Source organism: Spodoptera frugiperda, chromosome 22, assembly GCF_023101765.2.
Source record: "Spodoptera frugiperda isolate SF20-4 chromosome 22, AGI-APGP_CSIRO_Sfru_2.0, whole genome shotgun sequence".
NCBI classification, from domain to species: Eukaryota; Metazoa; Arthropoda; class Insecta; order Lepidoptera; family Noctuidae; genus Spodoptera; species Spodoptera frugiperda.
In genome coordinates, this window is record NC_064233.1 from 3,293,716 (window position 1) to 3,320,371 (window position 26,656).

The 26,656-nt window shown below is 44.1% G+C and overlaps 7 protein-coding genes across 12 annotated transcripts; 4 read left to right on the forward strand and 3 right to left on the reverse strand.

Moving 5' to 3' along the window:
• The first annotated feature begins 106 nt into the window (after positions 1–106).
• LOC118279714 (chorion class A protein Ld19-like) lies at positions 107–1,031 on the forward strand. Its single transcript, XM_035599422.2, has 2 exons — positions 107–238; positions 595–1,031. The coding sequence occupies exons 1-2, from the start codon at positions 188–190 to the stop codon at positions 1,009–1,011; spliced, it is 468 nt and encodes a 155-aa protein (XP_035455315.2). The 5' UTR covers positions 107–187; the 3' UTR covers positions 1,012–1,031.
• Positions 1,032–2,212: 1,181 nt separating this feature from the next.
• Positions 2,213–11,888, reverse strand: LOC118279552 (chorion class A protein Ld5-like). The gene is made up of 2 exons (XM_050702593.1): positions 11,503–11,888; positions 2,213–2,442 (listed from the first exon to the last, which is right to left on the reverse strand). The coding sequence occupies exons 1-2, from the start codon at positions 11,735–11,737 to the stop codon at positions 2,249–2,251; spliced, it is 429 nt and encodes a 142-aa protein (XP_050558550.1). The 5' UTR covers positions 11,738–11,888; the 3' UTR covers positions 2,213–2,248.
• Positions 5,158–5,644, forward strand: LOC118279704 (chorion class B protein Ld34-like). The gene has a single exon (XM_035599410.2). The coding sequence runs from the start codon at positions 5,159–5,161 to the stop codon at positions 5,642–5,644; it is 486 nt and encodes a 161-aa protein (XP_035455303.2). The 5' UTR covers position 5,158.
• LOC118279716 (chorion class A protein Ld5-like) lies at positions 7,680–8,183 on the reverse strand. The gene has a single exon (XM_035599424.2). It carries the CDS (start codon positions 8,130–8,132, stop codon positions 7,704–7,706), a length of 429 nt encoding a protein of 142 aa, XP_035455317.1. The 5' UTR covers positions 8,133–8,183; the 3' UTR covers positions 7,680–7,703.
• LOC118279700 (chorion class B protein Ld34-like) lies at positions 8,442–9,160 on the forward strand. The gene has a single exon (XM_035599406.2). It carries the CDS (start codon positions 8,476–8,478, stop codon positions 9,094–9,096), a length of 621 nt encoding a protein of 206 aa, XP_035455299.2. The 5' UTR covers positions 8,442–8,475; the 3' UTR covers positions 9,097–9,160.
• On the reverse strand, positions 11,251–25,569 carry LOC118279547 (chorion class A protein Ld5-like). 4 transcript variants are annotated; one of them, XM_050702584.1, is made up of 2 exons: positions 25,097–25,569; positions 11,251–11,416 (listed from the first exon to the last, which is right to left on the reverse strand). In XM_050702584.1, the coding sequence occupies exons 1-2, from the start codon at positions 25,415–25,417 to the stop codon at positions 11,309–11,311; spliced, it is 429 nt and encodes a 142-aa protein (XP_050558541.1). In that variant the 5' UTR covers positions 25,418–25,569; the 3' UTR covers positions 11,251–11,308. The 4 variants fall into 4 exon arrangements, with proteins under 4 accessions (XP_050558541.1, XP_050558538.1, XP_050558539.1 ...); XM_050702581.1 differs by lacking the exon at positions 11,251–11,416 and adding an exon at positions 14,227–14,673 and having other exon boundaries at positions 25,258–25,569; XM_050702582.1 differs by lacking the exons at positions 11,251–11,416; positions 25,097–25,569 and adding exons at positions 14,227–14,673; positions 20,945–21,368.
• Positions 11,954–26,435, forward strand: LOC118279764 (chorion class B protein Ld34-like). Of its 3 annotated transcripts, none has more exons than XM_035599511.2 (2): positions 11,954–12,271; positions 25,967–26,435. In XM_035599511.2, exons 1-2 carry the CDS (start codon positions 12,081–12,083, stop codon positions 26,376–26,378), a joined length of 603 nt encoding a protein of 200 aa, XP_035455404.2. In that variant the 5' UTR covers positions 11,954–12,080; the 3' UTR covers positions 26,379–26,435. The 3 variants fall into 3 exon arrangements, with proteins under 3 accessions (XP_035455404.2, XP_050558528.1, XP_050558529.1); XM_050702572.1 differs by lacking the exon at positions 11,954–12,271 and adding an exon at positions 21,409–21,620; XM_050702571.1 differs by lacking the exon at positions 25,967–26,435 and having other exon boundaries at positions 11,954–12,765.
• Positions 26,436–26,656: the final 221 nt, after the last annotated feature.

Genomic DNA, 26,656 nt, shown 5'->3' on the forward strand with positions numbered 1-26,656 from the left:
ACGCGATAAGCCTACTTCTACGATAAGCCTATTGACCAACAAACAAACGCACAATTATTGAGACAGCTTAATGCAAGTGACGTAATGTGAACTCCTCGCGGTAGGTATGTACAATGTGTCAAGTATATAAGCTCGGGGACCGATCCAGTTCATCATTCAGTCTTCAGCTCCTCGTTGAACATCAAACATGTCTACCTTCGCTTTTGTGTTCCTCTGCATCCAAGCTTGCTTGGTCCAGGTAAGCAGCCGACTAAAAAAAAATTATAATTAAGTACTTCTGGAGTTATTATGCCTCACATCACATCATCAGTCTATAAGTTGACCACTGTTAGCCAAAGGCCTCTTCTCGCACGCAAAAGGCTTGAGCTTTAATCACCACGCTTGCTCAATGCGGGTTGGCGATTTCAAACTTATAATTAGAAATTATAAACCCAGGTTTCCTCACGATGTTTTTCTGGACCGTTTGTCAAGGGTGTCTAAATAATTTTAGAAAGCAAATGTAACTCGGAAAATGTCTCATTGGTACTTGCTTTTAGTAGGTTTCGAACATATTTATTTTGTCTTAGGTAATAAAATTCATTAATTCTATTCCAGCATGTGTTCAGTCAGTGCACCAGCCCCGCAGCTGTTGTTGAAGCTCCCTTCGGTCTGGCCGCTCGTGGTCTGGCTGGTCCTCTTGGCTGGGCTGCTCCTGGCCTTGCTGCTAACGGTCTCATTGCTCCCGGCCTTGCTGCTCGTGAACTTATTGCCCCTGGCATTGCTGCTCCCTTCGGTCTGGCTTCTCCTTTAGCTTACGATGGTCTGGCCTACCCTGGAGCTGCTCCTTACGGCGGTGCTGGTGAAGGCAACGTGGCGGTCGCTGGTGAGCTGCCAGTCGCTGGTACTACCGCCGTCGCTGGTCAGGTCCCCATCATGGGCGCTGTGAGCTTCGGAGGACCTGTGGGTGCCCTTGGATCCGTATCCATCACTGGACAGTGCGCTTGCGGCTGCAACGCTCCCATTTACTATTGAGTTAATTGTTTACCGTTATAATAAATATATTTTTAATATACCCATTATTTTTATTACCATTGTTTTCATAATTTATGAGAGAATATTGCTATTGAAGTTTGACATGAAGCATTTATTTTAATAATTAACCCACAGCAATTGTAGTATTAACTGTGGTATGAACTGTCATCGGCTCTATTTCAGAACCGATACGACCTTCAAACCTTGAAAGAATTTTGTACGCCTTTTTAAAAGGCCGGTACTGCGCCTCTGACTCCTCTGATGTTGCGGGTGTCCATGGGCGGCGCTGATCGCTTACCATCAGGTGACCCCTCAGCACGTTTGCCCCCTATTCCATAAAAAAATCACATTACAAAATAAAGATTCAGAAACCTGATGGGTAAAATGGCATAGAATGGGGATAAACTCAAAATTTAAGTAAGTATTGTTAAAAGGAAGTTATGTTTAAATTTTGGTGTTGTAAGTCAATCTTTTTATAAGAACGTTGCCCCACACTTAGATTTTCTCTTGTGTCGTGGGTGCGTTTACAAATATACAAGTTCACATACAGACGACACCCAAACACAGAACAAAAATTTGTGGATCGGATTTGTGAAACGGTTGCCGTAGTCGAAACCGGCATTTGGCAGCAATCGTAGCAAGGCTACAGCGTAGCAATGCGTAGCTCGTAGTTGCTACGCAGAACAAGTTACCAGAAAATGCACCACGTGATTGCCGAGCGAGAGATGACGGATTCCATTCTTCATTATAGATAAAGTACTTGAGATCTCCATTTGATTTTTTGTTACAAGTTTTTGTTTAGCTTGCAATGTAAGCATGGTCTGAAGTGAAACCAGCAACAAAATTAACCGGAGCTGCGGACTACCTAGCGGGTATACCGGGGCTCCCGCTCGAAGCAGGAGTTGGACGGGGTGGATTTTAGTCAGTAAGAGTCTGACACTCCCTCTTACCTCGCCCAGGGCGGGACAAGTCATTGTATAATTTTTCCTCAAAAAACAAAAAAAAAAATTAGTTTTTGCTTTTAAGCAACTAAATGATGCTTCAACCGACAATACGGTTTTAAAGCGCAGGTTTTAACATAGTGTAGAAAGAGGTTGCAGTCGCTTTTTTTAATGTAGTTTTATAAAAATCACTGTTTCTAAAAACCAACCATATCAACGGAAACAACCACTCCAAAAATAAACAACATAATTTATACATATATCAACTTGTATTTTATTATCTTACAACTAAATCTCTAGTAAACATAAGGAGACCCACATCCACAGGCACACTGCCCATTAATAGACACAGCACCACCAGCCGGGATAGCGCCTCCGAAGCTCACAGCGCCCATGATGGGGACCTGACCGCCGATAGCAGTAGTACCGGAGACTGGCAGCTCACCAAGGACCGCCACGTTGCCTTCACCGGCGCCGCCGTAAGCAGCACCTCCGTATGCAGCAGCAGGAGCAAGTGCGCCACCATAAGCAGTTCCGATGGCACCAGGGTAATTGGCAAAGCTAAGGGCGCCAGGGTAGGCTCCTGTGTATGCTCCAGGGTAGGCGAATTCAGTCACTCCTGCATTAAAGGCACAAGGAGTAGCTACGGGAGCTGGAGCATAGCCTGGATAGGCTCCAAGACACTGGCTGAAGACGGTCTGTGAAAGAATAAAAACAAATTATTACAAATGTCTATTTCTTCTACTTGTTTAGTTTATTCTTTGTTCTTTTTTATGTTATTCCAAATTAGGATTTTCTCCAGTGTCGTGGGTGCGTTTACTAACATACAAGTTCACATACACACGACACCTAGACCCGACACAACAATTTGTGGATCAACAAAAAAAATATTAGTCGGGTATGACACCCGCGGGACAAATGGACAAATGAATTCTAGTTTGCCATCTTCACACGGCTTATTTTTTAACTGTAATTAAGTTATCTAAGTTAAAACCACAATTTCGACGTGAAACAACGCTTGCGTTGTGTGATTACCCCAATTCCCAATCCCCGATTCCCCAACAACCCTTAAATTCCTAACCCTAGCAACGCACTTGTAACACCTTTAATGGTTTCGGGTGTCCATGGGTGGCGGCGATTGCTTACCATCAGGTGATCCGTCTGCTCGTTTACCGGCTTATACGATAAAAAACCCATGTTTACTAACCTGAACCAAGCAAGCTTGGATGCAAAGGAACACAAAAGCGAAGGTAGACATGATTGTTTGATATTCAACAATGAAGACTGAATGATTTGCAAAGTCAAAATCAAAGCTTATAAAGGTTATTATTACAAAATTTAACATAATAATGGCATAATATATATGTAGAAGTTATCTATTATTATTATAACATTATTAAAAATATAAGTAACTAGCATTCGCCTGCGGATTTGCTCGCACTCTTTTTAGACGCTTGGGGCAGATTTACAAAAAAAAATAATGATGCACATTTTTTTGTAACAACTATCCTGAGATATACTAAATTAACTAAAAATTACGGTTTATTCACATACACTAATGGGAAAAACTCTACTAGTTTCGAGTCACAGAGGGACTCTTTATCATGACGGCATGGCGTAGCCTACTTTATTATTACTATTTTATTTTATGTCACAAAATTTAACAATCCGCATACCAATTTTTAGCTTCACAATTCTACCTTAAGAATTGTTAAACTTCTACGCCTGAATCTAAAAAAGTGAGGGGTTAGAAAGAGACAAAAAAGAGCCTATGTGGTAAGGATGAAAGACCTTATCCCACTTTTTGTTTTTGAAGGGTAATATCATTATATGACTTCTCCAGCCTTAGGTGAGGTGAGAGGGAGTGTCAGACTCTTACTGACTAAAAACCACCCCGTTCCTACTCCTGCTTTTCGAGCCGGAGCCCCGATAAGCCCGCTAGATACTCCGCTGCTCCAGATCAGGACTCTTAATCCCTTTAAACGATATCTACTTAACAAAACTACGTCAATTCGTCGCTCCGTTTTGCCACCGAAAAACGGACAAGCAAACTAACAGATACACACACTTATACATTAATAATAATATTTGTATGAATAAAGAACGTGACATCAAACCGTTTGATTACTCGACAGTTACAACGTTCTTACCTATTTATTACATATAAATCATGCAATAGCTTATGTAATTAGCTGATAAGAATATGAATATAAGATATCGTCTGTGTGGTAGACATCATTCAATTGTGAACACTCGAAGCCTTCTCTCGAAGACGAAACCAATTCCTCTTCATCACCATGGCAGCTAAAGCTTTTGTCGTCTTCTGCGCTCAAGCGTTGCTTGTCCAGGTAAGTTCATTGTTTTCTTAAAACAGTAGTTTAATAATAGTAACAGCAAACGTGGTCACTGCTGATCAAAGCCCCTTCTCACATGGAGAAGGTTTGAGCATTAACCGCCACGCTTGCTTAATGCGGGTTGGCGATGTCAAACTTATAATCAGAAATGATAACCCCACGTTTCCTCACGATGTTTTCCTTCTCTTTTTAAGAGTGATGTCTTAATAATTTTAGAAAGTACAAAGAACTCGGAAATAGTCACATTGGTACTTGCCGTTGGTAGGTTTCAAACCCGCACCCTCATGCATGAGTGTGAGGTGTCTCAGATCTCCGGGCCACCACGACAAGTAACGTTATATGTCTACTAACTTTTGCCCGCGGCTTCGATCGCGTTAAGTAATATTACTGTTATTGGAATTTCTCAAAATCTTTTCTTAAGAGATGCCTACGTCATAGTAGCTTAATATATGCAAAGTCTCAGCCAAATAGGTTTAAAACAAAGTTTCATACTGAGTTTCATCCCCTATTCTATCCTGCGGGTAGAACTGGTTAAAATCCTTTCTTAGCTGATACCTACGTCATAATATCTACCTGCATGCCAAATTTTAGCCCGATCCGTCCAATGGTTTGGGCTGTGCGTTGATAGATATCACTAAAATATTTCACTGTTGTTTTTTTTCTTTTATTATTCTATATTACCTATATAAGTTTTGTGTGTGCGTTTTTCTTTTTTTTAATCTTTGTATATGTGTGCATGTCTATTGTTGAATAAATAAGGTATTATTTTTCTTTCTTTCTTTCTAAAAAACTACTTCTCAATTACAGGTCGCCTATTCCCAATCCTGTCTCGGCCTGGGCAGTCCGTATGGAATGGGCCTATCTCCAGCCCTAACCAACCCTGGCCTACTGAACAATGGCCTAGTTTCCCCAGCCTTAGCAGCCAGAGGCCTTGTAGCTGAAGGCATTTACACTCCGACCATGGAATTCACGGCAACCAGTGGCGGCTCTCTACCAGTAACCAGTTCTTCAGCCATCGCCCCAACTGGAATTTCCATAGTATCTGAGAATGTGTTTGAAGGTGCTCTGTCCGTAGCTGGTGAACTACCGTTCGTTGGTACTACGGGAATGGAGGGAGCTATGCCTTCTGCTGGTGCTGGTGCCATAAACCATGCTTGTGGTAATGGTGTGACTGCTATGGCAAGTGACTCTATTGCTTACGGCGCTGGTGCGGCCATTCCTCCTATTGCTGCTACCTTCCCTGCCGGTCCGTTGGCCGCTCCAGTAGCTGCCTTTACTCCTAACCCTCTGTCTGCCAGGATTGGGCTGAATGGATGTGCTGGTAACATCGTGTATTAAGTTTCGTCTTCAGTGATTATATTTTTATGTTTTTTGTTGTTGAGTTGTTAAAAAATTAATAAAATTGTTTTCGAAAATTATGCTTTTGTTTTTGTTGTTTTTTGATGTTATGGAAGTAGTGTTTTAAGGTGTTTTTTTCACCAAAGATGTGCTATGTTACATTGCTGAGGATGCATTTGGCTTTCACCAATCACATTCATTGGTACAGATAGCTTAGCATTGGTGGAAACGGATTTAGCTAAGCTATGTTTTTATAAGAAAAGATGCGTGCTATGGATGTGTGTTATAGATAGCTTCCCTACTATCGGCACATCGCACACTCGAGTTTCACATCTTGCTTGCACAGCTACATAGCTTAGTATCAGTGAAAACGGTCATATGTTTCACAGCTTAGCTTTTACGTCTTCGTGACATAACTACATAGCACATCTCTCGTCAAAACGCATCCTAAGTCTTTTTTTTTTTTTTTGAGGGTGGAAATTCATTCAGTAACTTCTCCCTCCTTGAGCGAGGCGGGAGGGAGTGTCAGACTCTTACTGACCCCGTTCCCAAGGGTTCTGCTTATACAGGTATATTACATATCGTTCACCGGATAACTTTTTAAATGGTGGATCACTTTTTCATAAACGTAATGTTTTTGACTGAGGTCTCCAACCCACTAAGAGTGAAGATTATCAGTGTACGCGTCATCGTACATTAATTACGAAATATTTTATTATTGAAACTAATTGTGCAATTTCGTTGGTATTGCTGACATTGGAACACACTTCTTCATTACTATGAAGACCCTTTGTACATGATACGATTTTATATAATTTTTAGTGTTAATAAATCGCTTTATTCTGACGTTAGTGTTTACATTCTCACTCGTCTCTAGACATACATCGGGATCATACCGCCTTACACATACTCGTAGCATCAAATGTATGAGAACAAAATACGAGAACAAAGAACCCACACAATTGCCAACTCTCCCATGTTGAAAAGGCGAGTAATCCAAAAGTGGACCGCAGTGGGCTGCTGATTATCAGTATAAAAACCCGTTCATGGTACCAAGTTTACCGCAAAATACTTCGGATCAGAAGCTAGGAACGGGGTGGTTTTTAGCCATGTTCAGATGGCAAGCGCTTGAGGCAACTACATGCATTTTATTCAGTTAATCTGCGTGAACGATCTAGACACGAGGGCGATGCGGTGAGCCGCGGTGCACAGCGGCATGAACGCGACCAATTGGCTTGATATTTTCACGCGAACTATACGTAGTGCCGTCACGTTTTTGTTTATAAATACATCGAAAACAGAAACAAAACGAAACTATTTACAATATGCACGTAGGACACAGTCGGTGCATCACATCGCATCAGGTTGTATTGAACGCCTTATCACCGCACCGCTTCGCGTTCGCTTTTAAATCGCTCACACAAGACGTCACGTTAGTATTTATTTTATTAGTATATAAGAGTTTCACATTCTCCCTTACGTCAGGCCGGAGAAGGAATTGGAAGATTTCTCTCTAAAAAAAAACGTTTGGTTTGTGTTGTTTACAATAAGACTTAATGACGACGTCAGTAAAATGGCGTGCATGTATATTAATAGTATAGATATAATATCATACATTATTATGTACTAGCCGCGCCGTACGCGGTGTATGAAGAACAATTGTACCAAGTTTCGTTGAAATCTGTCGAGTGGTTTTTGTTTCTATAAAGAACATACAGACAGACAGACAGACAGACAAAAAAATTTCTGATTGCATTTTTGGCGTCAATATCGATCACTAATCACCAGCTTATAGTTATTTTGGAAATATATTTCATGTACAGAATTGACTTCTCTACAGATTTATTATAAGTATAGAAGATGATTTGACTGTATACTATTATAATTATCAACATCAAAATCGATTTTCTATCCACCGTTGGACGTAGACGCCACTGAAGCTGACGCTTCATATTGTATTTCTTTAAAAAAGATCAAATAAATAAAAGTAAATGATTTCAAAAGCGCACAGATCCCTTTATTATATTAAACTTTTCTGGAAATTATGTTAACTAGACTTCTAGTAGCAAACGATAGGTTCACAACCACACGAGCACTTTCCGGAGATAGACACGGCTCCAGCAGCCGGCACGGCGCCGCCGAAGCTCACAGCGCCCATGATGGGGACCTGACCGCCGATAGCAGTAGTACCGGAGACTGGCAGCTCACCAAGGACCGCCACGTTGCCTTCACCGGCGCCGCCGTAAGCAGCACCTCCGTATGCAGCAGCAGGAGCAAGTGCGCCACCATAAGCAGATCCGATGGCACCAAGACCGAGAGCACCAAGACCGAGGGCACCACCACATGGAGCAGCAGGAGCGAGCAGAGCAGGAGCAGGAGCTAAAGCTGGGGCTCCACACCCGCAGCCAACACCGCCGAGGTACTGACCGAACACTACCTGGACCAAGCAAGCTTGGATGCAGACCAACAGAACAGCGAGCCTAGACATGTTTGATGTTCGTTTGTGTTCAACGAGGAGCTGAAGACTGAATGATGTTCCTACTTGTAGACCACGTTTATATAGTGCACGAGTGTGTTATCAGAACGACGCGAGTTATTGTCTATGTTCTACTGAAACAAAGCCCTCCATAGCAAATATTTCAAGGTCACGTCACTTACACAACGCACACTCGCATTTCTCCATTTCCTCACATTACTCGCACAACTACTGATAAACGTTTGCAAAGTTCATTTCAAAATTCACTAAAACTAGATAAGGAACACGTTTCACTATAAATACTCGATCGATTCTTGGAACAATCATTGTCAAGTTTGCTTCAACACAAAGTACAATGGCCGCCAAGCTGATCCTCGTCCTCTGCGCTCAGGCGCTCTTCGTCCAGGTGGCATTCAGTCAGTGCCTCGGTCGTGCAGCTATCGCTGCCCCTGCCTTACCCAGCCCTGCGGTTGTTGCACCGAGCTGTGCTGGTAACGGTGTGATTGCTAATGGATGGATCGGTAACGGTCTGATCGGTACCGAATGGATCGGAAACGGTCTGATCGGCAATGGATTGGAAATCGTCCCCACCAGTGGCGGTGGACTGGCTGTGAGCAGCAGCTCTAGCATCGCTCCCAGCGGGCTCTCCCTAGCGTCTGAGAATGTGTTTGAGGGTGCTCTGTCCGTGGCTGGTGAGCTGCCGTTCGTGAGTGCTGTGGCTCTGGAGGGCGCGCTGCCCAGTGCTGGTGCTGGCGCCGTCAGCTACAGCTGCGGTAACGGTGTCACTGCTATCGAGAGCATCGCTCCTTCTGCTGCTGCTGCTATTGCTCCTGCGGTAGCAGCTGCAGCTCCTGCTGCTGCGTATGGCGCTGCAGCACGCTATGGTCTCGGTGGCTATGGACTGGGTGCTGCTGGCATCTCTCCTGCCGCTCTCGGACTCGGCTATGCCGGTCGCGGATGTGGCTGTGTCGTTTAATATGAGAATACACAAAACAAAGTTTGATAATTTAAAAATAATAAACTGATATCTTTGCAATTTATTTGATAATTTCATTTGAAACCCTTTGTGTCATCAATGAATAAGTAACTTTATAACTCTCATTAGATAACAGAAATCTAAGCACCAGTATTACATAGAAAAATAAGCAATAAAGCAACGTTGCCTTCCTCCAACTACGCGTGCAAATAGTGTTTCTTGTTACGTATAGTGAATATTTTAATATTTTATAAATTTGTGTAGTCAGATTCAGCCATTTTGTTCTACTTTGTTAACATTCAGATAATGTCATTCAAAATCTCATGATTAATCTTCGTACTTATATTGAAAACCCAATATTACTTTGTTCCTCTAGAGATCAAAGGGCTTAGAACGAGTTTCCTTTACGTTTAACGAAATTTTAACGAGGGTGCGTTCGGTGTTGTAATTGGTTGGTTCATTCGTGCCGGCCTACAATTCCATAAATTCTTTTGTTCTCAGACGTTGTTATCATATTCTTGTGATTTTGGGTCGACAAGAATGTAAGGCCACCCGCCTAGCGTTCCCAGAACCTGACTGATCATTTCCTGGACATTGCTAGTGCCACGAACGGAATCTGAGGTTTGGTGTCCCATCCGAGACTAAACTGTAAAAGTAGGAATTAAGTAGGTACCTAGACCTCACCCTTGCCGCCCCTCAACTCACGCAGCGCGACTTGTGAGCACGTTACAACCTTTGGTTTGACTTTTGTAGCCATCGTTTTGTATTTTTGTGAAAAAAACTAGTATTTAACCGCCTCATTGGCCGAGTGGTTGCAAGTGCGACTGCTGGGCAAGGGGTCTGGGGTTCGATTCCCGGGTCGGGCAAAGTATTGTTGGGTTTTTTTGGATTTTCGAAAATTTCTCAGTAGTAGCACGGAGTCTGGAAATGTGCCCGGTATATGGCAATAGGCTCACCACATGGGACTTACAACATAAATTGTGAAAAGTGGGTGTACATTGTACAGTGGCATTACGTGCCATAATGTACACCTCTGCCTATCCCTTCGGGGATTAAAGGCGTGACGATATGTATGTATGTGTAACTAGTATTTTTCCATTCCGGGACAGCAAAGTAAAATTACTGGACACGGGACAGCACACAACATTCCGGGACAATCCCGGCCATCTGGCAACCCTACACCCGCCACCATTACCTTACCGCTGCGTTAGTCCCAATTGGATCTGTATGAAACCTTACATACAACGCCGAGGCGGTAGTGGCAAGACTACGCATGTATAAATGAAGAAGGAATATATATATATAAATGAACGAAGGCAGAGGACATCGTGGAGTATGAGAAGGTGAAGACCAAATTGACCTTGAGGGTCGTAAGGTTGGAACCGCGTCAAAATACCAACTTCAAGTCGTTTGTGGTGCTAGTTCCAACTCAACATCTCGAGAAGTTCCTCAAGGCAGAATTCTGGCCGAAGGGTGTCATATACCGACGTTTTCGAGGCAGGCTACGTTACACCGAGCAGCGTAATACGACGCCACGTATCGTCACATCGTGTGACCTTAATAACTAATATCATAATTATGTATTTATAGTATTTTATGTTTTAGTATAGTATTATTGTATTAATATGGGCCTTCGTTGCCTGATGTAAATCAATAAATAAATAAATGCACCGAAGCGGCGGCTGTGCTGCTGCTGCCGCTGTGTCATAATAAGCAAACAGCCAAAGCGAGACATGGATTATTTTGTGTCTCAAATCGAGGTAACGGACTTCAAGCGAGCAGACTAAGATCACATGCCCTGATTGGTTTGTTTATTTGAGCCGACCAATCAGAGCTTCGAACGCGCTTTCGTTTCAATTACTTTAAACGTAAGTAGGTACCGGTAACTCATCCTTCTCGCCCCTCAACTCACGCAGCGCGACTTGCGAACACGTGACAACGTTTGACTTTAAACTTTTTTGATCGAACCTACGTTTTGAGGTTTAGCAATTCTAAACTTTTTATATGGAGATAAGAAAAACACTGATACGGTACTGACATGCCACTAAGTGATTATAGGTACTGATATACCGAACAAAAACATTGGATGGGCTTTGCTATAACATTGTTTATTTATGCACTCTCTAACGTGTTTAGGAATTATAACACAGAAAATGTTGCTAATTCATCGTTTATTATTTTATAACTAGCTGAATGACGCTGAAGCAGGATTTCAGTAGCAAACGATAGGTTCACAGCCGCACGAGCACTTTCCGGAGATAGACACGGCTCCAGCAGCCGGCACGGCGCCGCCGAAGCTCACAGCGCCCATGATGGGGACCTGACCACCGATAGCAGTAGTACCGGAGACTGGCAGCTCACCAGCGACCGCCACGTTGCCTTCACCGGCGCCGCCGTAAGCAGCACCTCCGTATGCAGCAGCAGGAGCAAGTGCGCCACCATAAGCAGATCCGATGGCACCAAGACCGAGAGCACCAAGACCGAGGGCACCACCACATGGAGCAGCAGGAGCGAGCAGAGCAGGAGCAGGAGCTAAAGCTGGGGCTCCACACCCGCAGCCAACACCGCCGAGGTACTGACCGAACACTACCTGGACCAAGCAAGCTTGGATGCAGACCAACAGAACAGCGAGCCTAGACATGTTTGATGTTCGTTTGTGTTCAACGAGGAGCTGAAGACTGAATGATGTTCCTACTTGTAGACCACGTTTATATAGTGCACGAGTGTGTTATCAGAACGACGCGAGTTATTGTCTATGTTCTACTGAAACAAAGCCCTCCATAGCAAATATTTCAAGGTCACGTCACTTACACAACGCACACTCGCATTTCTCCATTTCCTCACATTACTCGCACAACTACTGATAAACGTTTGCAAAGTTCATTTCAAAATTCACTAAAACTAGATAAGGAACACGTTTCACTATAAATACTCGATCGATTCTTGGAACAATCATTGTCAAGTTTGCTTCAACACAAAGTACAATGGCCGCCAAGCTGATCCTCGTCCTCTGCGCTCAGGCGCTCTTCGTCCAGGTGGCATTCAGTCAGTGCCTCGGTCGTGCAGCTATCGCTGCCCCTGCCTTACCCTGCCCTGCGGTTGTTGCACCGAGCTGTGCTGGTAACGGTGTGATTGCTAATGGATGGATCGGTAACGGTCTGATCGGTACCGAATGGATCGGAAACGGTCTGATCGGCAATGGATTGGAAATCGTCCCCACCAGTGGCGGTGGACTGGCTGTGAGCAGCAGCTCTAGCATCGCTCCCAGCGGGCTCTCCCTAGCGTCTGAGAATGTGTTTGAGGGTGCTCTGTCCGTGGCTGGTGAGCTGCCGTTCGTGAGTGCTGTGGCTCTGGAGGGCGCGCTGCCCAGTGCTGGTGCTGGCGCCGTCAGCTACAGCTGCGGTAACGGTGTCACTGCTATCGAGAGCATCGCTCCTTCTGCTGCTGCTGCTATTGCTCCTGCGGTAGCAGCTGCAGCTCCTGCTGCTGCTTATGGCGCTGCAGCACGCTATGGTCTCGGTGGCTATGGACTGGGTGCTGCTGGCATCTCTCCTGCCGCTCTCGGACTCGGCTATGCAGGTCGCGGATGTGGCTGTGTCGTTTAATATGAGAATACACAAAACAAAGTTTGATAATTTATGAATAATAAACTGATATCTTTGCAATTTATTTGATAATTTCATTTGAAATCCTTTGAATAAGTAACATAATAACTATCATAAGATAACAGAAATCTAAGCACCAGTATTATATAATCGGCATTAAGCCCACCTAATGTACACTTTCATGTGCATGAAGAATTAAATAAATAAATAAATATATAAGTATTTAGGTATATAGTCAGTTTTAAGCCAATTTGTTCTACTTTGTTAACATTAAAACAATGTTATTCAAAATCTCATTGTTAATTTTGTAAATTTGGCCTTCTGGAGGATAAGGCTAAATAAGCTTTGAAAAATATTCGTGTGCTCAACAGATCGAGCCAGTATTTCACTCCGGCCGTCTCCTGCTTCTGTATAAGGCGCAGGTTCGGCCCCATGAGAAATACTGCTCTCATTTTTGGGTGATTTGCACCTTAGTACCAGTTTCTTCCTGTAGACCGCGTTCAGCGGCGTGCGGTTCGGATTATTGAGTCTCAGGAAGTTTCAAACCGACTTGACACTTTGGCAATGCGTAGAGATGTAGCTTTGTAGTGCATTTTCTATCGCTTATACCACGGGGAGTGCTCTGAGAAATTGTTTGGTCTTATACCTGCCGCTTCTTTTCGCCATCGACCCACACGACAGCATTTCCATCCCCACCATATAGATGGTTGGCAGGCCACAACTGTGCGCTTCTCGCGCAACTTTCTGCCTCGCACAGCACAACTGTGGAATGAGCTGTCGTCGGCGGTATTTCCGAACCGATATGACCTTCAAACCTTCAAGAAAAGAGCATTCTCCTTTTCAAAGAGCCGGCAACGCACCTGTGACTCCTCTGGTGTTGCGGGTGTCCATGAGCGGCGCTGATCGCTTACCATCAGGTGATCCGTCTGCTCGTTTACGGGCTTGTTCCATAAAAAAAGTGTAAATAACTTTTTTGATCGAACCTACATTTTGAGGCTTAGCAATCCTAAAACTATTATATAGAGGTAGGAATAAACCGATACGGTCGGCTTGTCATTAGAAATTATCATTAAGTGATTATACAGTATAGAGATCACTCATATGATTTAAATATAACTACGCAGGCAGTAACTACTCGACCACAGAAGCATAAAACAGCAAAGTATTTTAACGAAAACAGAAATATTAAAAAATAAATTTTCAACCAAAATAAGTAAAAAATAAGTAAATTAAATAAATCAAGTATTCAATTCTGTGTGAACAGCTCCATGTACCTTGGCCACAGAAGAGGTGTAATGTTGTAGATTGTCTAGGAATGTCACGGACATGTGGCGCGGCTGTTATAATTCCATATTTGTAAAGAGTGTTCAAATTACCTCAAAGAGAATAAATACACTTTTTGGCTTACCTACTGGGCCTATTTCGCTCATTTTTCGTATATCGTCAGCTAAGCTGATAAGAAATATGTGGTTTAAATAAAGTCATAAGAGGTCTCCCCTACGGTAAACGGAACAAAAACATTGGATGGGCTTTGCTATAACATTGTTTATTTATGTAAATTTAGTGGGATCTCAGCAGTAGACGACAGGTTCACAGCCGCACGAGCACTTTCCGGAGATAGACACGGCTCCAGCAGCCGGCACGGCGCCGCCGAAGCTCACAGCGCCCATGATGGGGACCTGACCACCGATAGCAGTAGTACCGGAGACTGGCAGCTCACCAAGGACCGCCACGTTGCCTTCACTGGCTCCGCCGTTTGCAGCAGCAGGAGCAAGAGCGCAACCAATGGCAGCACTTCCGTATGCAGTAGCAGGAGCAAGAGCGCAACCATAAGCAGCACCTCGGTATGCAGAGGCAGGGGCAACAGCAGGAGGAGCAGCAGCAGGAGCAAGTGCGGCACCACAAGCACCAACTTCGTATGCAGTAGCCGGCGCAAGTGCGCCACCATGAGCAGATCCGATGGCACCAAGACCTTAAGCACCGACACCGAGGACAGCACCACATGGAGCAGCAGGAGCGAGCAGAGCAGGAGCAGGAGCTCAAGCTGGGGCTCCACACCCGCAGCCAACAGGTTTATGACATGTGAATCAAAAACAATAAACTGGTAATATGTAACTGTGCAACTTACAGTACTCTCAACGGATCTTGGCAGGTCTGAACTACGTGCAGAAGGCTGCGCAATAAGTCTTTTTTAGAACCAAATGGTGGCATGAGGCGAGGTGCGGGGGGCGGCAATCTAGGCTAGAGATTGACCATTTCTAAATACAATTGACCCTTTACACTAATTGCGCAGCCTTCTGCACGTAGTTCAGACCTGCCAAGATCCGTTGAGAGTACTGTAAGTTGCACAGTGACTGCTTTAAATCGAATTACAAATTATTAATAAAGTATGTTTTTTATAAAATAACAGATTAATAAGTAGCTATGCTATTATAGCTCATTTTTAACTTTTTGATTCAAAATTCACAATTTTAATTGCAATTTTCTTACTAAAGCGACACGTAGCCTCATCAGTACCTTTCTACATCGTACTATTTTTCTATGTATGTCGTTAAAAACTTACGTGTGTCACAAGATTACATAACGTCCAGATAAAAGACAACAATGTCTGGATCACATAAAGAGTTGGTCCAGGTTGCGCCGACCCTGGTACAGGTCTTCAAGCGCCGGGGATGGTCGTGTGTTAACCCCTCCCGACCCGCGAAACGAGACTGACGGGCCCTCCAGCAACCTCAATAGCACTGCGAAACAAAACACAACCGTTATTTCACGCCGATATTCAATGAGGCTATGGTACGACTGCCTCGTTGTCCGAGTGGTTGCAAGTGCGACTGCTGGGCAAGGCGTCTCGGGTTCGATTCCCAGGGTGGACGAAGTATTACTGGGCTTTTTTCGGTTTTTCGAAAAATTTCTCAGTGGTAGCACGGTGTCTGGAAATGTGTCTGGTATATGGCAATAGGCTCAACACCTATTACATGGGACTTATAACATAAAATTCTGGAATGTGGGTGTATATTGGCATTGTGTGCCATAATGTGCGCCTCTGCCTACCCCTTCGAGGATTAAAGGCGTGACATTATAATAAAAATAAAAAAAGCTATGGTATCACGCCAGTTGGGTCGACCCATTCACGCCTCATATTCCGAGTAATTCATTCATGCTGTTTAACCCTGGGTATCTTGAGGGTTAAGCTGGGGTTTGATTTGAAATAAAAGGAGGTAGATAGTGATTACCAATCTCTTTTTAATTCCGAATTACTATACCAACCTAATGATATAGTACTGATAGTTGATGTGATACCTGATACCAACCTAACCATAGATTCTCAGGATACTTATAGTATGGCCTGAGAATCTTAACACCGCGATTCATAAATTGCTCTCAAATAAAAAGTGCCATCTCTTGGTGACATTTAGTACTACGTTTTATTTGAATCGCGGGGTTTTGACACATACGTTGCTATGCGGTTAAACATTCCGCCCACCAAGGACATTATGTGCAACATTATGTCCTTCTAAAGTTAAACAACCAAAATATATAGATAAAAAACCCTTACAATGTGACTTACATGACTAACTTATAATGATAAAAACCGAACTTAACATAGAAATGCTTACAATGATAAAAAACCCGAACTAAACATAACAATACTTACAATGCTAAAAAAACCAAAATTACAATTCTACAACAGTACTTAAAACTATCCTAACTTATGAATATCCCTAGGTAATTGGCAATACACACAGCTTAGATGTTGGCCTTTTGAACATTAAACGTGATAGAACAATTACTGCGAATTGTAACTACCCATGTAAGATTGTCTAACCCCGAATGCTTTTCAACCACTCTGCCAAGAAGTCACTGACAGGTAAGTAAATTATTCTCGTTAATTACAAGATGAAATGAATGAATAAATAAAGAATGCTGCTGTCTACCGCCCACCCTGACGATATAAACGGAATCAAGGTAAGGTAAGATCCTCTTTTCTTTTAGTTTTAAGTTTTTCCCGCACAGGTAACTGAACAGAATACTGGAAGGTGTCGCAGGTTCTGTTCCAGGTAAGTCCATTTTGCTTTATTTTATTGCTTGCTTGCTTATTTATCTCTTTTCCTACATCATCTAGTCCCTTGAACGAGTGTGTTTTCCCGATTGTTTTCCCTAGTAATTCACTGCTGTTGCTTAACCCGTTTTGTACAGTGAATCCTCTCTTTGCTAGTAACTCGTTCATTTGATTATAGGTTTGCTTTCCCCTCATATGTTTATTTCCTAGTTTCTTCTTCAGGATTTCGTTCTCACTGAGGTGAGTATGCATCACAGTAATATTTGATATATTCTGAGAAGCAGAAGCTACTAGATTGTTTTGCGATTCCACTCCAACTGTGGTTGAATATGCTCGCGTTGATGAATCTCCCTTAACACCAGCAGACTCCTGCTCACCTTTTGGGTGCAGCAAAGAGTGGTGTCTACGCCTACATATTCGACACGATGCTGTACATTTACACAACCTAGCAGAGTGGTTGTATCCCAAACAATTGAAACATAAATTGTGATCCTGAACAAACTTACGTCGTACATCCACATCCTTATTAACAAATTGTTTGCAATTTCTTATTTTGTGCTCGCTACTGTTACACACCGGACATAACTTGGATGTACTGGCTGCTGTGTGGAATACCCTTTGCTTACAAACAATGTTTTTACTAGACCTAGTTCCTAAGAATTCAAGTGCCCTATAACGTGCTGTTAAAAATTCTTTAAGCTGTTCAAATGTAGGCAGCTCATCTGAATCTATATTACTAGTGACCTTTAGTTCCCAATCCTTTCTGCTATCAGGATCTAGTTTTGATGTTACAATGTGAACTATTATAATATCCCATGAAGTTACATCAATATCCAAATTCGTTAACGCATTTAAGCAATCTGATGTAGTATCCATTAATTCCTTTAAAGCACTAGCTGACTCTTGAACAATGTTTTTCTGACTAAGTAATCTAACCAAAATGCAATGAGATAAGTATTTCCTATTGTTATACCTAGTCTCCAACTGAGCCCAGCATCTTTCATAGTTGGCTTCAGAAATTGGTATATGACGAAGGAGCTGCTCGGCTTCCCCAGTCAAATAGCTTTTCAAGTAATGCAACTTTTGTACGTTATCAATAGTGCTATTATTGTGGATTGCTGACACAAACAAATCGCGAAAGGTAGGCCATTCAGTATATTTCCCGGAAAAAGTTGGAATCGTTATTCTGGGTAACTTAATAGTCATGCTTTTACCCGGTGAACTATTATCTGAAGACCCTATAGCTGGAGAAACATCGCTTTTTTGTATCCTACATAATGCGGTTTTTAATTCACATTTTAAATCTAAGTATAATTCTTCTGTGTTGAAATAGACCTCATTTACAATGTATGGTGAAGATGTCAACTGCTCATAATCAAAATCTTTAATAATTTGTGAATGTGTTAAAGTGAATTGTGCCCATAAATCTTCAATCATTTCTAATCTAGTTTCCAAATATTGTGTAGTAATCCTATCTTTTGGCGATTTAATAAAATTAATTTTCGCTCTTGACAATCTGACATGAATGTCATCTTGAAGTTTGACATGAGATTGCAAAGACATTTTTTTAAGAAAAAATCTGTAACTAAAGAGGTTGAAATGTTTCCGAAAAAGTATAGTTAACAAAATTTTCTAAGTGTATGAGAAGAGATGAAATTTTTACAAGTGTTTGGAATTTTGGGGAATCTACTAAAAATCGGGCATAGGTTCCCCGTCTGAACAGAATTTTGCTTAAAACTAACTAAGTCTACATCTAAAATTATCTAAATTATTCTAAGTCCAAGATTTCTTGAAATTCTACCAAGTCCAAGATTTTTCCAAAGTGGAATTCTTCTAGGTAATAAAGTTCACATTTGCTTGAATAATATCACAAAGTACTCACGTTTTTCGCGCACTATCACTCACTTTCTTTCCTTACGACGTCGTCCGCCGTCTGCAGCTTGCTTGCTGCTGCTGATGAGTAGTAGCGCCGCTTCGATGCTCAGCTCCTGGGATACCTCTTCCGATGATGTTCAGCTCCGGCTGCAGTACTTGCTTGTACTGTAGTGGCGCCCTCTGTCGGCGACACTGGGAGCACTTCAGTGGCAACCCACCACTGTTGTCCGTGCTGCTGATACCCCAAAAACTCTAAGAGCATCCGGCTCGAAGGACCATGTTTAACCCTGGGTATCTTGAGGGTTAAGCTGGGGTTTGATTTGAAATAAAAGGAGGTAGATAGTGATTACCAAACTCTTTTTAATTCCGAATTACTATACCAACCTAATGATATAGTACTGATAGTTGATGTGATACCTGATACCAACCTAACCATAGATTCTCAGGATACTTATAGTATGGCCTGAGAATCTTAACACCGCGATTCAAAAATTGCTCTCAAATAAAAAGTGCCATCTCTTGGTGACATTTAGTACTACGTTTTATTTGAATCGCTGGGTTTTGACACATACGTTGCTATGCGGTTAAACACATGCAGGTGAATGTTATTCACCTAGGCTCTGGCATGAATGGGCCGGATAGATAAAGATTTAGAGTACAACCTTTTTGTCTTAATCCATCGAACATTTGCCAAGGTCAAACTGTTAAGATCGAAACGATTAATTTTCGATTAGATAGATATGAGTAAATCACATAATATTATTTAGCTTAGTGGTTTACTTTTTTCGTTAACACACAAGTTTAGCTATTCAACACAAAACAAATCATCTCCGTTGCTCATCGGACACGGTTGTTTCGGTGAGTACCTGAACAAGATTGGGCGAGAGGCCACGGCAAATTGCCACCACTGCGGAGGTAACCTGGATTCTGCACAGTACACGCTCGAGGAGTGTCCAGCGTGGGGCTCTGAGCGGCGGCTCCTGGTTGCCAGGATTGGGTGAGACCTGTCTCTGCCAGCAATAGTAGAGACTATCCTGGCATATACAAAAAAATGGAAAGAAGTGGCCTCCTTTTGTAAGACTGTAATGTCCCAAAAGGAGGCAGCTGAGCGGGATCGTGAGAGGGCCGATCCCACCCGTAGAAGGCGTCGAGGTGGCAACCGCCGCGGCGCCTAACATGTCGATATCTTGCCTATATTATATTGGCAGGTAAACCTTTGGGGTCCATGGGCGCATACAGTGGGGAATCTAGACGCCCACTCAATTACCTCAAGGAAGACGACGACGGCACAGTGGTCACGTGTCGTCGTGCACAACATTGCACAGAGAGGTATGAGGGTGACATATAAATCCATAGGCAAGTGCCATAACAGGCGTTGCACCACGGGGGCTCCGAGGTTGGTCTACTAAGAGGACCCGGTGCCTCTTTTAGGTGCAGATGGTGGCCCCCGGCGAGGTTTTAGTGAAAATGCCACATTCCTCTATTTTTTTCCCCAAAAAGCCTGTTGAAGGTTTCACCCCGTCAACAAAAAGGTACTTAGTGCACATAAAATACACTATGAGTAAAGTAGGTACTGAGTCTTACAAAATTACATATTGTTTCAAAATGTGTATTCGTCATTCGGGCAGACCTCCCACTAGGTGGACCCTGAGCTTCTTAACCTTGACAAATTAGTTGTTGTTGGTAAGTTGGAAGTAAAATCAGGTGACCGATCACCCACCCAATGGTGTGGCCAAGTCGCCACTCACACTAGACTCTCTGTTACGAAAACTATAAGAAAAGCCGTAAACAAGACAAGATGGAGAGAAATAACACTGAAAGCAATTAAAGCCTTTTAATGATACGACCTTCTGAAATGAAATAAAAGAAGAAGTTCCTTAAAGCAAAAAATATTTTAATTTACTATTTTGGTTTAATTCCCGACTATTAAGCAATCCTAAAAATTTTATGGAGGTAATAAAATATATGTTGTTTAAATCAAAATCATTCAATGTTCATTGCTAAAACATTATTTATTCAATCTGGTGTGAAGCATCAGCCTAGCAGTAGACGATAGGTTCACAGCCGCACGAGTTCTGTCCGGAGATAAACACGGCTCCAGCAGCCGGCACGGCGCCGCCGAAGCTCACAGCGCCCATGATGGGGACCTGACCGCCGATAGCAGTAGTACCGGAGACTGGCAGCTCACCAAGGACCGCCACGTTGCCTTGACCGGCGCCGCCGTAAGCAGCACCTCCGTATGCAGCAGCAGGAGCAAGTGCGCCACCATAAGCAGATCCGATGGCACCAAGACCGAGAGCACCAAGACCGAGGGCACCACCACATGGAGCAGCAGGAGCGAGCAGAGCAGGAGCAGGAGCTAAAGCTGGGGCTCCACACCCGCAGCCAACACTGCCGAGGTACTGACCGAACACTACCTGGACCAAGCAAGCTTGGATGCAGACCAACAGAACAGCGAGCCTAGACATGTTTGATGTTCGTTTGTGTTCAACGAGGAGCTGAAGACTGAATGATGTTCCTACTTGTAGACCACGTTTATATAGTGCACGAGTGTGTTATCAGAACGACGCGAGTTATTGTCTATGTTCTACTGAAACAAAGCCCTCCATAGCAAATATTTCAAGGTCACGTCACTTACACAACGCACACTCGCATTTCTCCATTTCCTCACATTACTCGCACAACTACTGATAAACGTTTGCAAAGTTCATTTCAAAATTCACTAAAACTAGATAAGGAACACGTTTCATTATAAATACTCGATCGATTCTTGGAACAATCATTGTCAAGTTTGCTTCAACACAAAGTACAATGGCCGCCAAGCTGATCCTCGTCCTCTGCGCTCAGGCGCTCTTCGTCCAGGTGGCATTCAGTCAGTGCCTCGGTCGTGCAGCTATCGCTGCCCCAGCCTTAACCAGCCCAGCTGTTGTTGCACCGAGCTGTGCTAATGGATGGATCGGTAACGGTCTGATCGGTACCGAATGGATCGGAAACGGTCTGATCGGCAATGGATTGGAAATCGTCCCCACCAGTGGCGGTGGACTGGCTGTGAGCAGCAGCTCTAGCATCGCTCCCAGCGGGCTCTCCCTAGCGTCTGAGAATGTGTTTGAGGGTGCTCTGTCCATGGCTGGTGAGCTGCCGTTCGTGAGTACTGTGGCTCTGGAGGGCGCGCTGCCCAGTGCTGGTGCTGGCGCCGTCAGCTACAGCTGCGGTAACGGTGTCACTGCTATCGAGAGCATCGCTCCTTCTGCTGCTGCTGCTATTGCTCCTGCGGTAGCAGCTGCAGCTCCTGCTGCTGCGTATGGCGCTGCAGCACGCTATGGTCTCGGTGGCTATGGACTGGGCGCTGCTGGTATCTCTCCTGCCACTCTCGGACTCGGCTATGCCGGTCGCGGATGTGGCTGTGTTGTCTAAATTAATTACCGATGTATTCTGGTTTTTCTTATGAACAATAGAATTATTTCACTATATTTATGACGTTTTATTACCCTTTTCATTTTAATTCGATATTTCTTTACTTTTTTCTCTCAAATTATCACATTAAAAGCAAAAGCACTCTGAGAAAAAGAACTTATAGGCCCATTATACATTCAAATAATAATCTTGTCTTATAAAATTAGAGCCAGTGGTGGATAATTCAGCTGAAGGTCAGTACCGCTTTTATCCGTAGGGTTTTTGGAGAATCGGGGATTGGGAAGATTGGGAGGAGGGGTAATTGGACCTCCGGTAACCTCACTCACAGAACGAACCACAACACAAGCGTTGTTTTACATCGGTTTTCTGTGTGTTTTTAAATATACACCTCTGGGTCTGACTATTTACAGACATTGACGAAGTTAAAATAGTTATTGCTTTGATATTTTTTGTGTGTGAGAGCTGAGCATTTGAACCGCAAGCCTTTTGCATCACCAGTAGTAAAGGTGTGGTTTTTAATCATTAAGTTTTTAATCTGTAGTAGTCTGACACTCTGTCTAGCCTCACCCAAGGTGGGAGCAGACAGTCTGTTGATTTTATATTTATATTTAAACAAAGGACATCACAAACTAAAGTTTTAAATGTGGGAGAACCATGCTTCAGCACGAATGGGTCGGCTCGACCGGAGTGATACCATGGCCACTGATATCACAGAAAAACGACGTGAAACAACGCTTGTGTTGTGTTTCGTTGTGTGAGTGTGGTTACTGGAGGCCCAATTACCCCCCTTCCCAATCTTCCCAATCCTCGATTCCCAACAACCCTTAAATTCCTAACACTCAAAAAGCCGGCAACGCACTTGTAACGCCTCTGGTGTTTCAAGTGTCCATAGGCGGCGGCGATTACTTACCATCAGGTGATACGTCAGCTCGTTTGCAGGCGTGTTTCATAAAAAAAAGTCCCCCTTAAATTCCTCAACAATCCTAAAAGTAAAAAATCCTGAAACTCAAAAGGCCGGCAATGCACCTGTAACGCCTCTGGTGTTTTAGGTGTCAATGAGCGGTGGCGATTGCCTACCATCAGCTGATCCGTCAGCTCGTTTAACGGCTCATACCATAAAACTAAATCTACTCTCAGTTCTTAGGAAAACAGCCAAATAAATGGAGACGTGAGCATCAACCGATCGTGACTGTCTGTTGACTATGAATCTCCTCTATATAATCTCCACGCTTGCCAAGTGGGTTGGAAGTCTGGAATATTAAATGTCAAATAATTAACAGACTAAAATCAAAGAATTTCAAAGAAACACTGCCGTACTCCGAGGTATTTAATGAGTACTTAAACTATTCCTTAATAACGATTTTGTTCCGGACTGAGTCAAGTAACCATTAAACGACTCTGCAAACGCTGGTTACAATTTGTATGTTATATCTGACAAATAGTAAAAGCAGTATTATATACTCGTTTTCTGCCCGCGGCTCCTCTCGCATTTTTTATATGGAGATAAGTGCAGATTCTCAAAAACTATGCACGTTTTTTTGTAAGTCACAAATAAAAGTAGAAACCTAAATATTGGTATGCGGCCACCAATTTTTAGGTTTCTACTTTTACCGGAAAATAATAAGACGCAATACTCGTATATGTAGAAAAGTGGTGATTTAAGAAGTGGAGTCTCGTACTAGCTGCGATTCGATGCAGTCGTGTTGCTGACGCATTAAATTTAATAACACAATTGTTATAGCGCGGTGCAAGCCGTCGCTCGTCATTTTTATCGCCATGAGTGAACAACTTGTGGCGAATGAACTGCTGGCGTTCCTGCAGCAAAAGCTGGACGTGATGGATGAGGTGTCCGCTGTCCAGATCTGCGCATCGAACTTCAGCGAGCCTGACGTCGCTGCTTCCAAGCAGCTCCTGTTCCGGTTGCTGATGGATGCATCCCAAGTTGCTGTGGCTGATTTGCGTAGCGAACTCAACGAGTTGCGTAAATCGGCAACGGTAACTGGGTCACCGGCAACGGGTGCATCGAACGTAAACATGCGGCGCAGAGCGTGCCTTGAGGTATCGGGTGCAAGTTTCGCGTCAGCAGTTTTGTCGCCATCGCCGCGGTCACCGCCGAATGCTGAGCCGGCACAGTGCGCGCCTCGTGCGCCCCGCTGCCCCGCTCCCGTCCCTGTGGGCCCTCCCCGCACCGCCGCTCGACCGCTCGACCAGCTGCTTGATTCTGCAGCCTCGACAAAACATCAAGGTGTTCGTCGAGATTATGCCAGCGTCGCCGGTAGCTCAATTGATGCTACAAGAAAGCCTATTGTCGTCAAGGGGACCGATCAGGCTGATGATGATGGGTTCGTGACGGTGCAAAGGAAGAAGCGCCGTCAGCGAACTAACAAGAATCGCTGTGGCACAGCTCCTGCGGAGTCCAACATCAAAATCCGTGCTGCAAAGCCGAATACCCCGGTGTACATCTCCCGCCTACACTACACCACTAAGGCGGAGGACATTGTGGAGTACGTGCGTCAGAAGCTGAAGTACGCCCCGAGAGTGCAGCTGCTGGAGTCGCGCCATAATGCCAACTTTAAGGCGTTCGTGGTGCGAGTGCCAACGTGTTTCCTGCACCTTGTGTTGGACGAAAACTTCTGGCCACAGGACGTGGTGTTCCGTCGCTTCCGCGGACAAGTGCCACTCGAGCGCACAGTGACGTAGTGCATAGGAAGTGATACTAACATAGTTTTAAGTTTTATTTACTAATAAGTTTCTGTATACGACGTATATATGTTAGTTTAAGGTATATATCTATGGGCCATAGTTGCCTGATTGTAAAGGTTTAAATAAAAAAAAAATTAAGAGGAACTTTGGAATTTTACTAAATATAACACAAAATGTCTTGCTGTATCATCGTTTATTTGTAGCTAACGTGAAGTATGAACAACATATTAAGGTTTTAGTAGCAAACGATAGGTTCACAGCCGCACGAGCACTTTCCGGAGATAGACACGGCTCCAGCAGCCGGCACGGCGCCGCCGAAGCTCACAGCGCCCATGATGGGGACCTGACCACCGATAGCAGTAGTACCGGAGACTGGCAGCTCACCAAGGACCGCCACGTTGCCTTCACCGGCGCCGCCGTAAGCAGCACCTCCGTATGCAGCAGCAGGAGCAAGTGCGCCACCATAAGCAGATCCGATGGCACCAAGACCGAGAGCACCAAGACCGAGGGCACCACCACATGGAGCAGCAGGAGCGAGCAGAGCAGGAGCAGGAGCTAAAGCTGGGGCTCCACACCCGCAGCCAACACCGCCGAGGTACTGACCGAACACTACCTGGACCAAGCAAGCTTGGATGCAGACCAACAGAACAGCGAGCCTAGACATGTTTGATGTTCGTTTGTGTTCAACGAGGAGCTGAAGACTGAATGATGTTCCTACTTGTAGACCACGTTTATATAGTGCACGAGTGTGTTATCAGAACGACGCGAGTTATTGTCTATGTTCTACTGAAACAAAGCCCTCCATAGCAAATATTTCAAGGTCACGTCACTTACACAACGCACACTCGCATTTCTCCATTTCCTCACATTACTCGCACAACTACTGATAAACGTTTGCAAAGTTCATTTCAAAATTCACTAAAACTAGATAAGGAACACGTTTCACTATAAATACTCGATCGATTCTTGGAACAATCATTGTCAAGTTTGCTTCAACACAAAGTACAATGGCCGCCAAGCTGATCCTCGTCCTCTGCGCTCAGGCGCTCTTCGTCCAGGTGGCATTCAGTCAGTGCCTCGGTCGTGCAGCTATCGCTGCCCCTGCCTTACCCTGCCCTGCTGTTGTTGCACCGAGCTGTGCTGGTAACGGTGTGATTGCTAATGGATGGATCGGTAACGGTCTGATCGGTACCGAATGGATCGGAAACGGTCTGATCGGCAATGGATTGGAAATCGTCCCCACCAGTGGCGGTGGACTGGCTGTGAGCAGCAGCTCTAGCATCGCTCCCAGCGGGCTCTCCCTAGCGTCTGAGAATGTGTTTGAGGGTGCTCTGTCCGTGGCTGGTGAGCTGCCGTTCGTGAGTGCTGTGGCTCTGGAGGGCGCGCTGCCCAGTGCTGGTGCTGGCGCCGTCAGCTACAGCTGCGGTAACGGTGTCACTGCTATCGAGAGCATCGCTCCTTCTGCTGCTGCTGCTATTGCTCCTGCGGTAGCAGCTGCAGCTCCTGCTGCTGCTTATGGCGCTGCAGCACGCTATGGTCTCGGTGGCTATGGACTGGGTGCTGCTGGCATCTCTCCTGCCGCTCTCGGACTCGGCTGGAACGGATGCGGCTGCGGACAGTGGTAATAATATAAAACTTGACGATTATTCTATTGTCATGCGATAATAAACCAATAAAGACGATTCTGCTAACGATTTATTGTTTTTATTTACATTTAATTGATTCGAATAGAGCACACGAATTACGCTCTACCATAATCCCAGTCATTTAATGGTTACTTACCGAACATAATCCTTAGCAATTTGTTTTCGATACAAAATTATTACTAAGGAACTGACAGTTTAAGTAATCATCCGACGGTTTAAAATCATCTTGCATGAGAGTGAAGGTTCGAAACCTACCA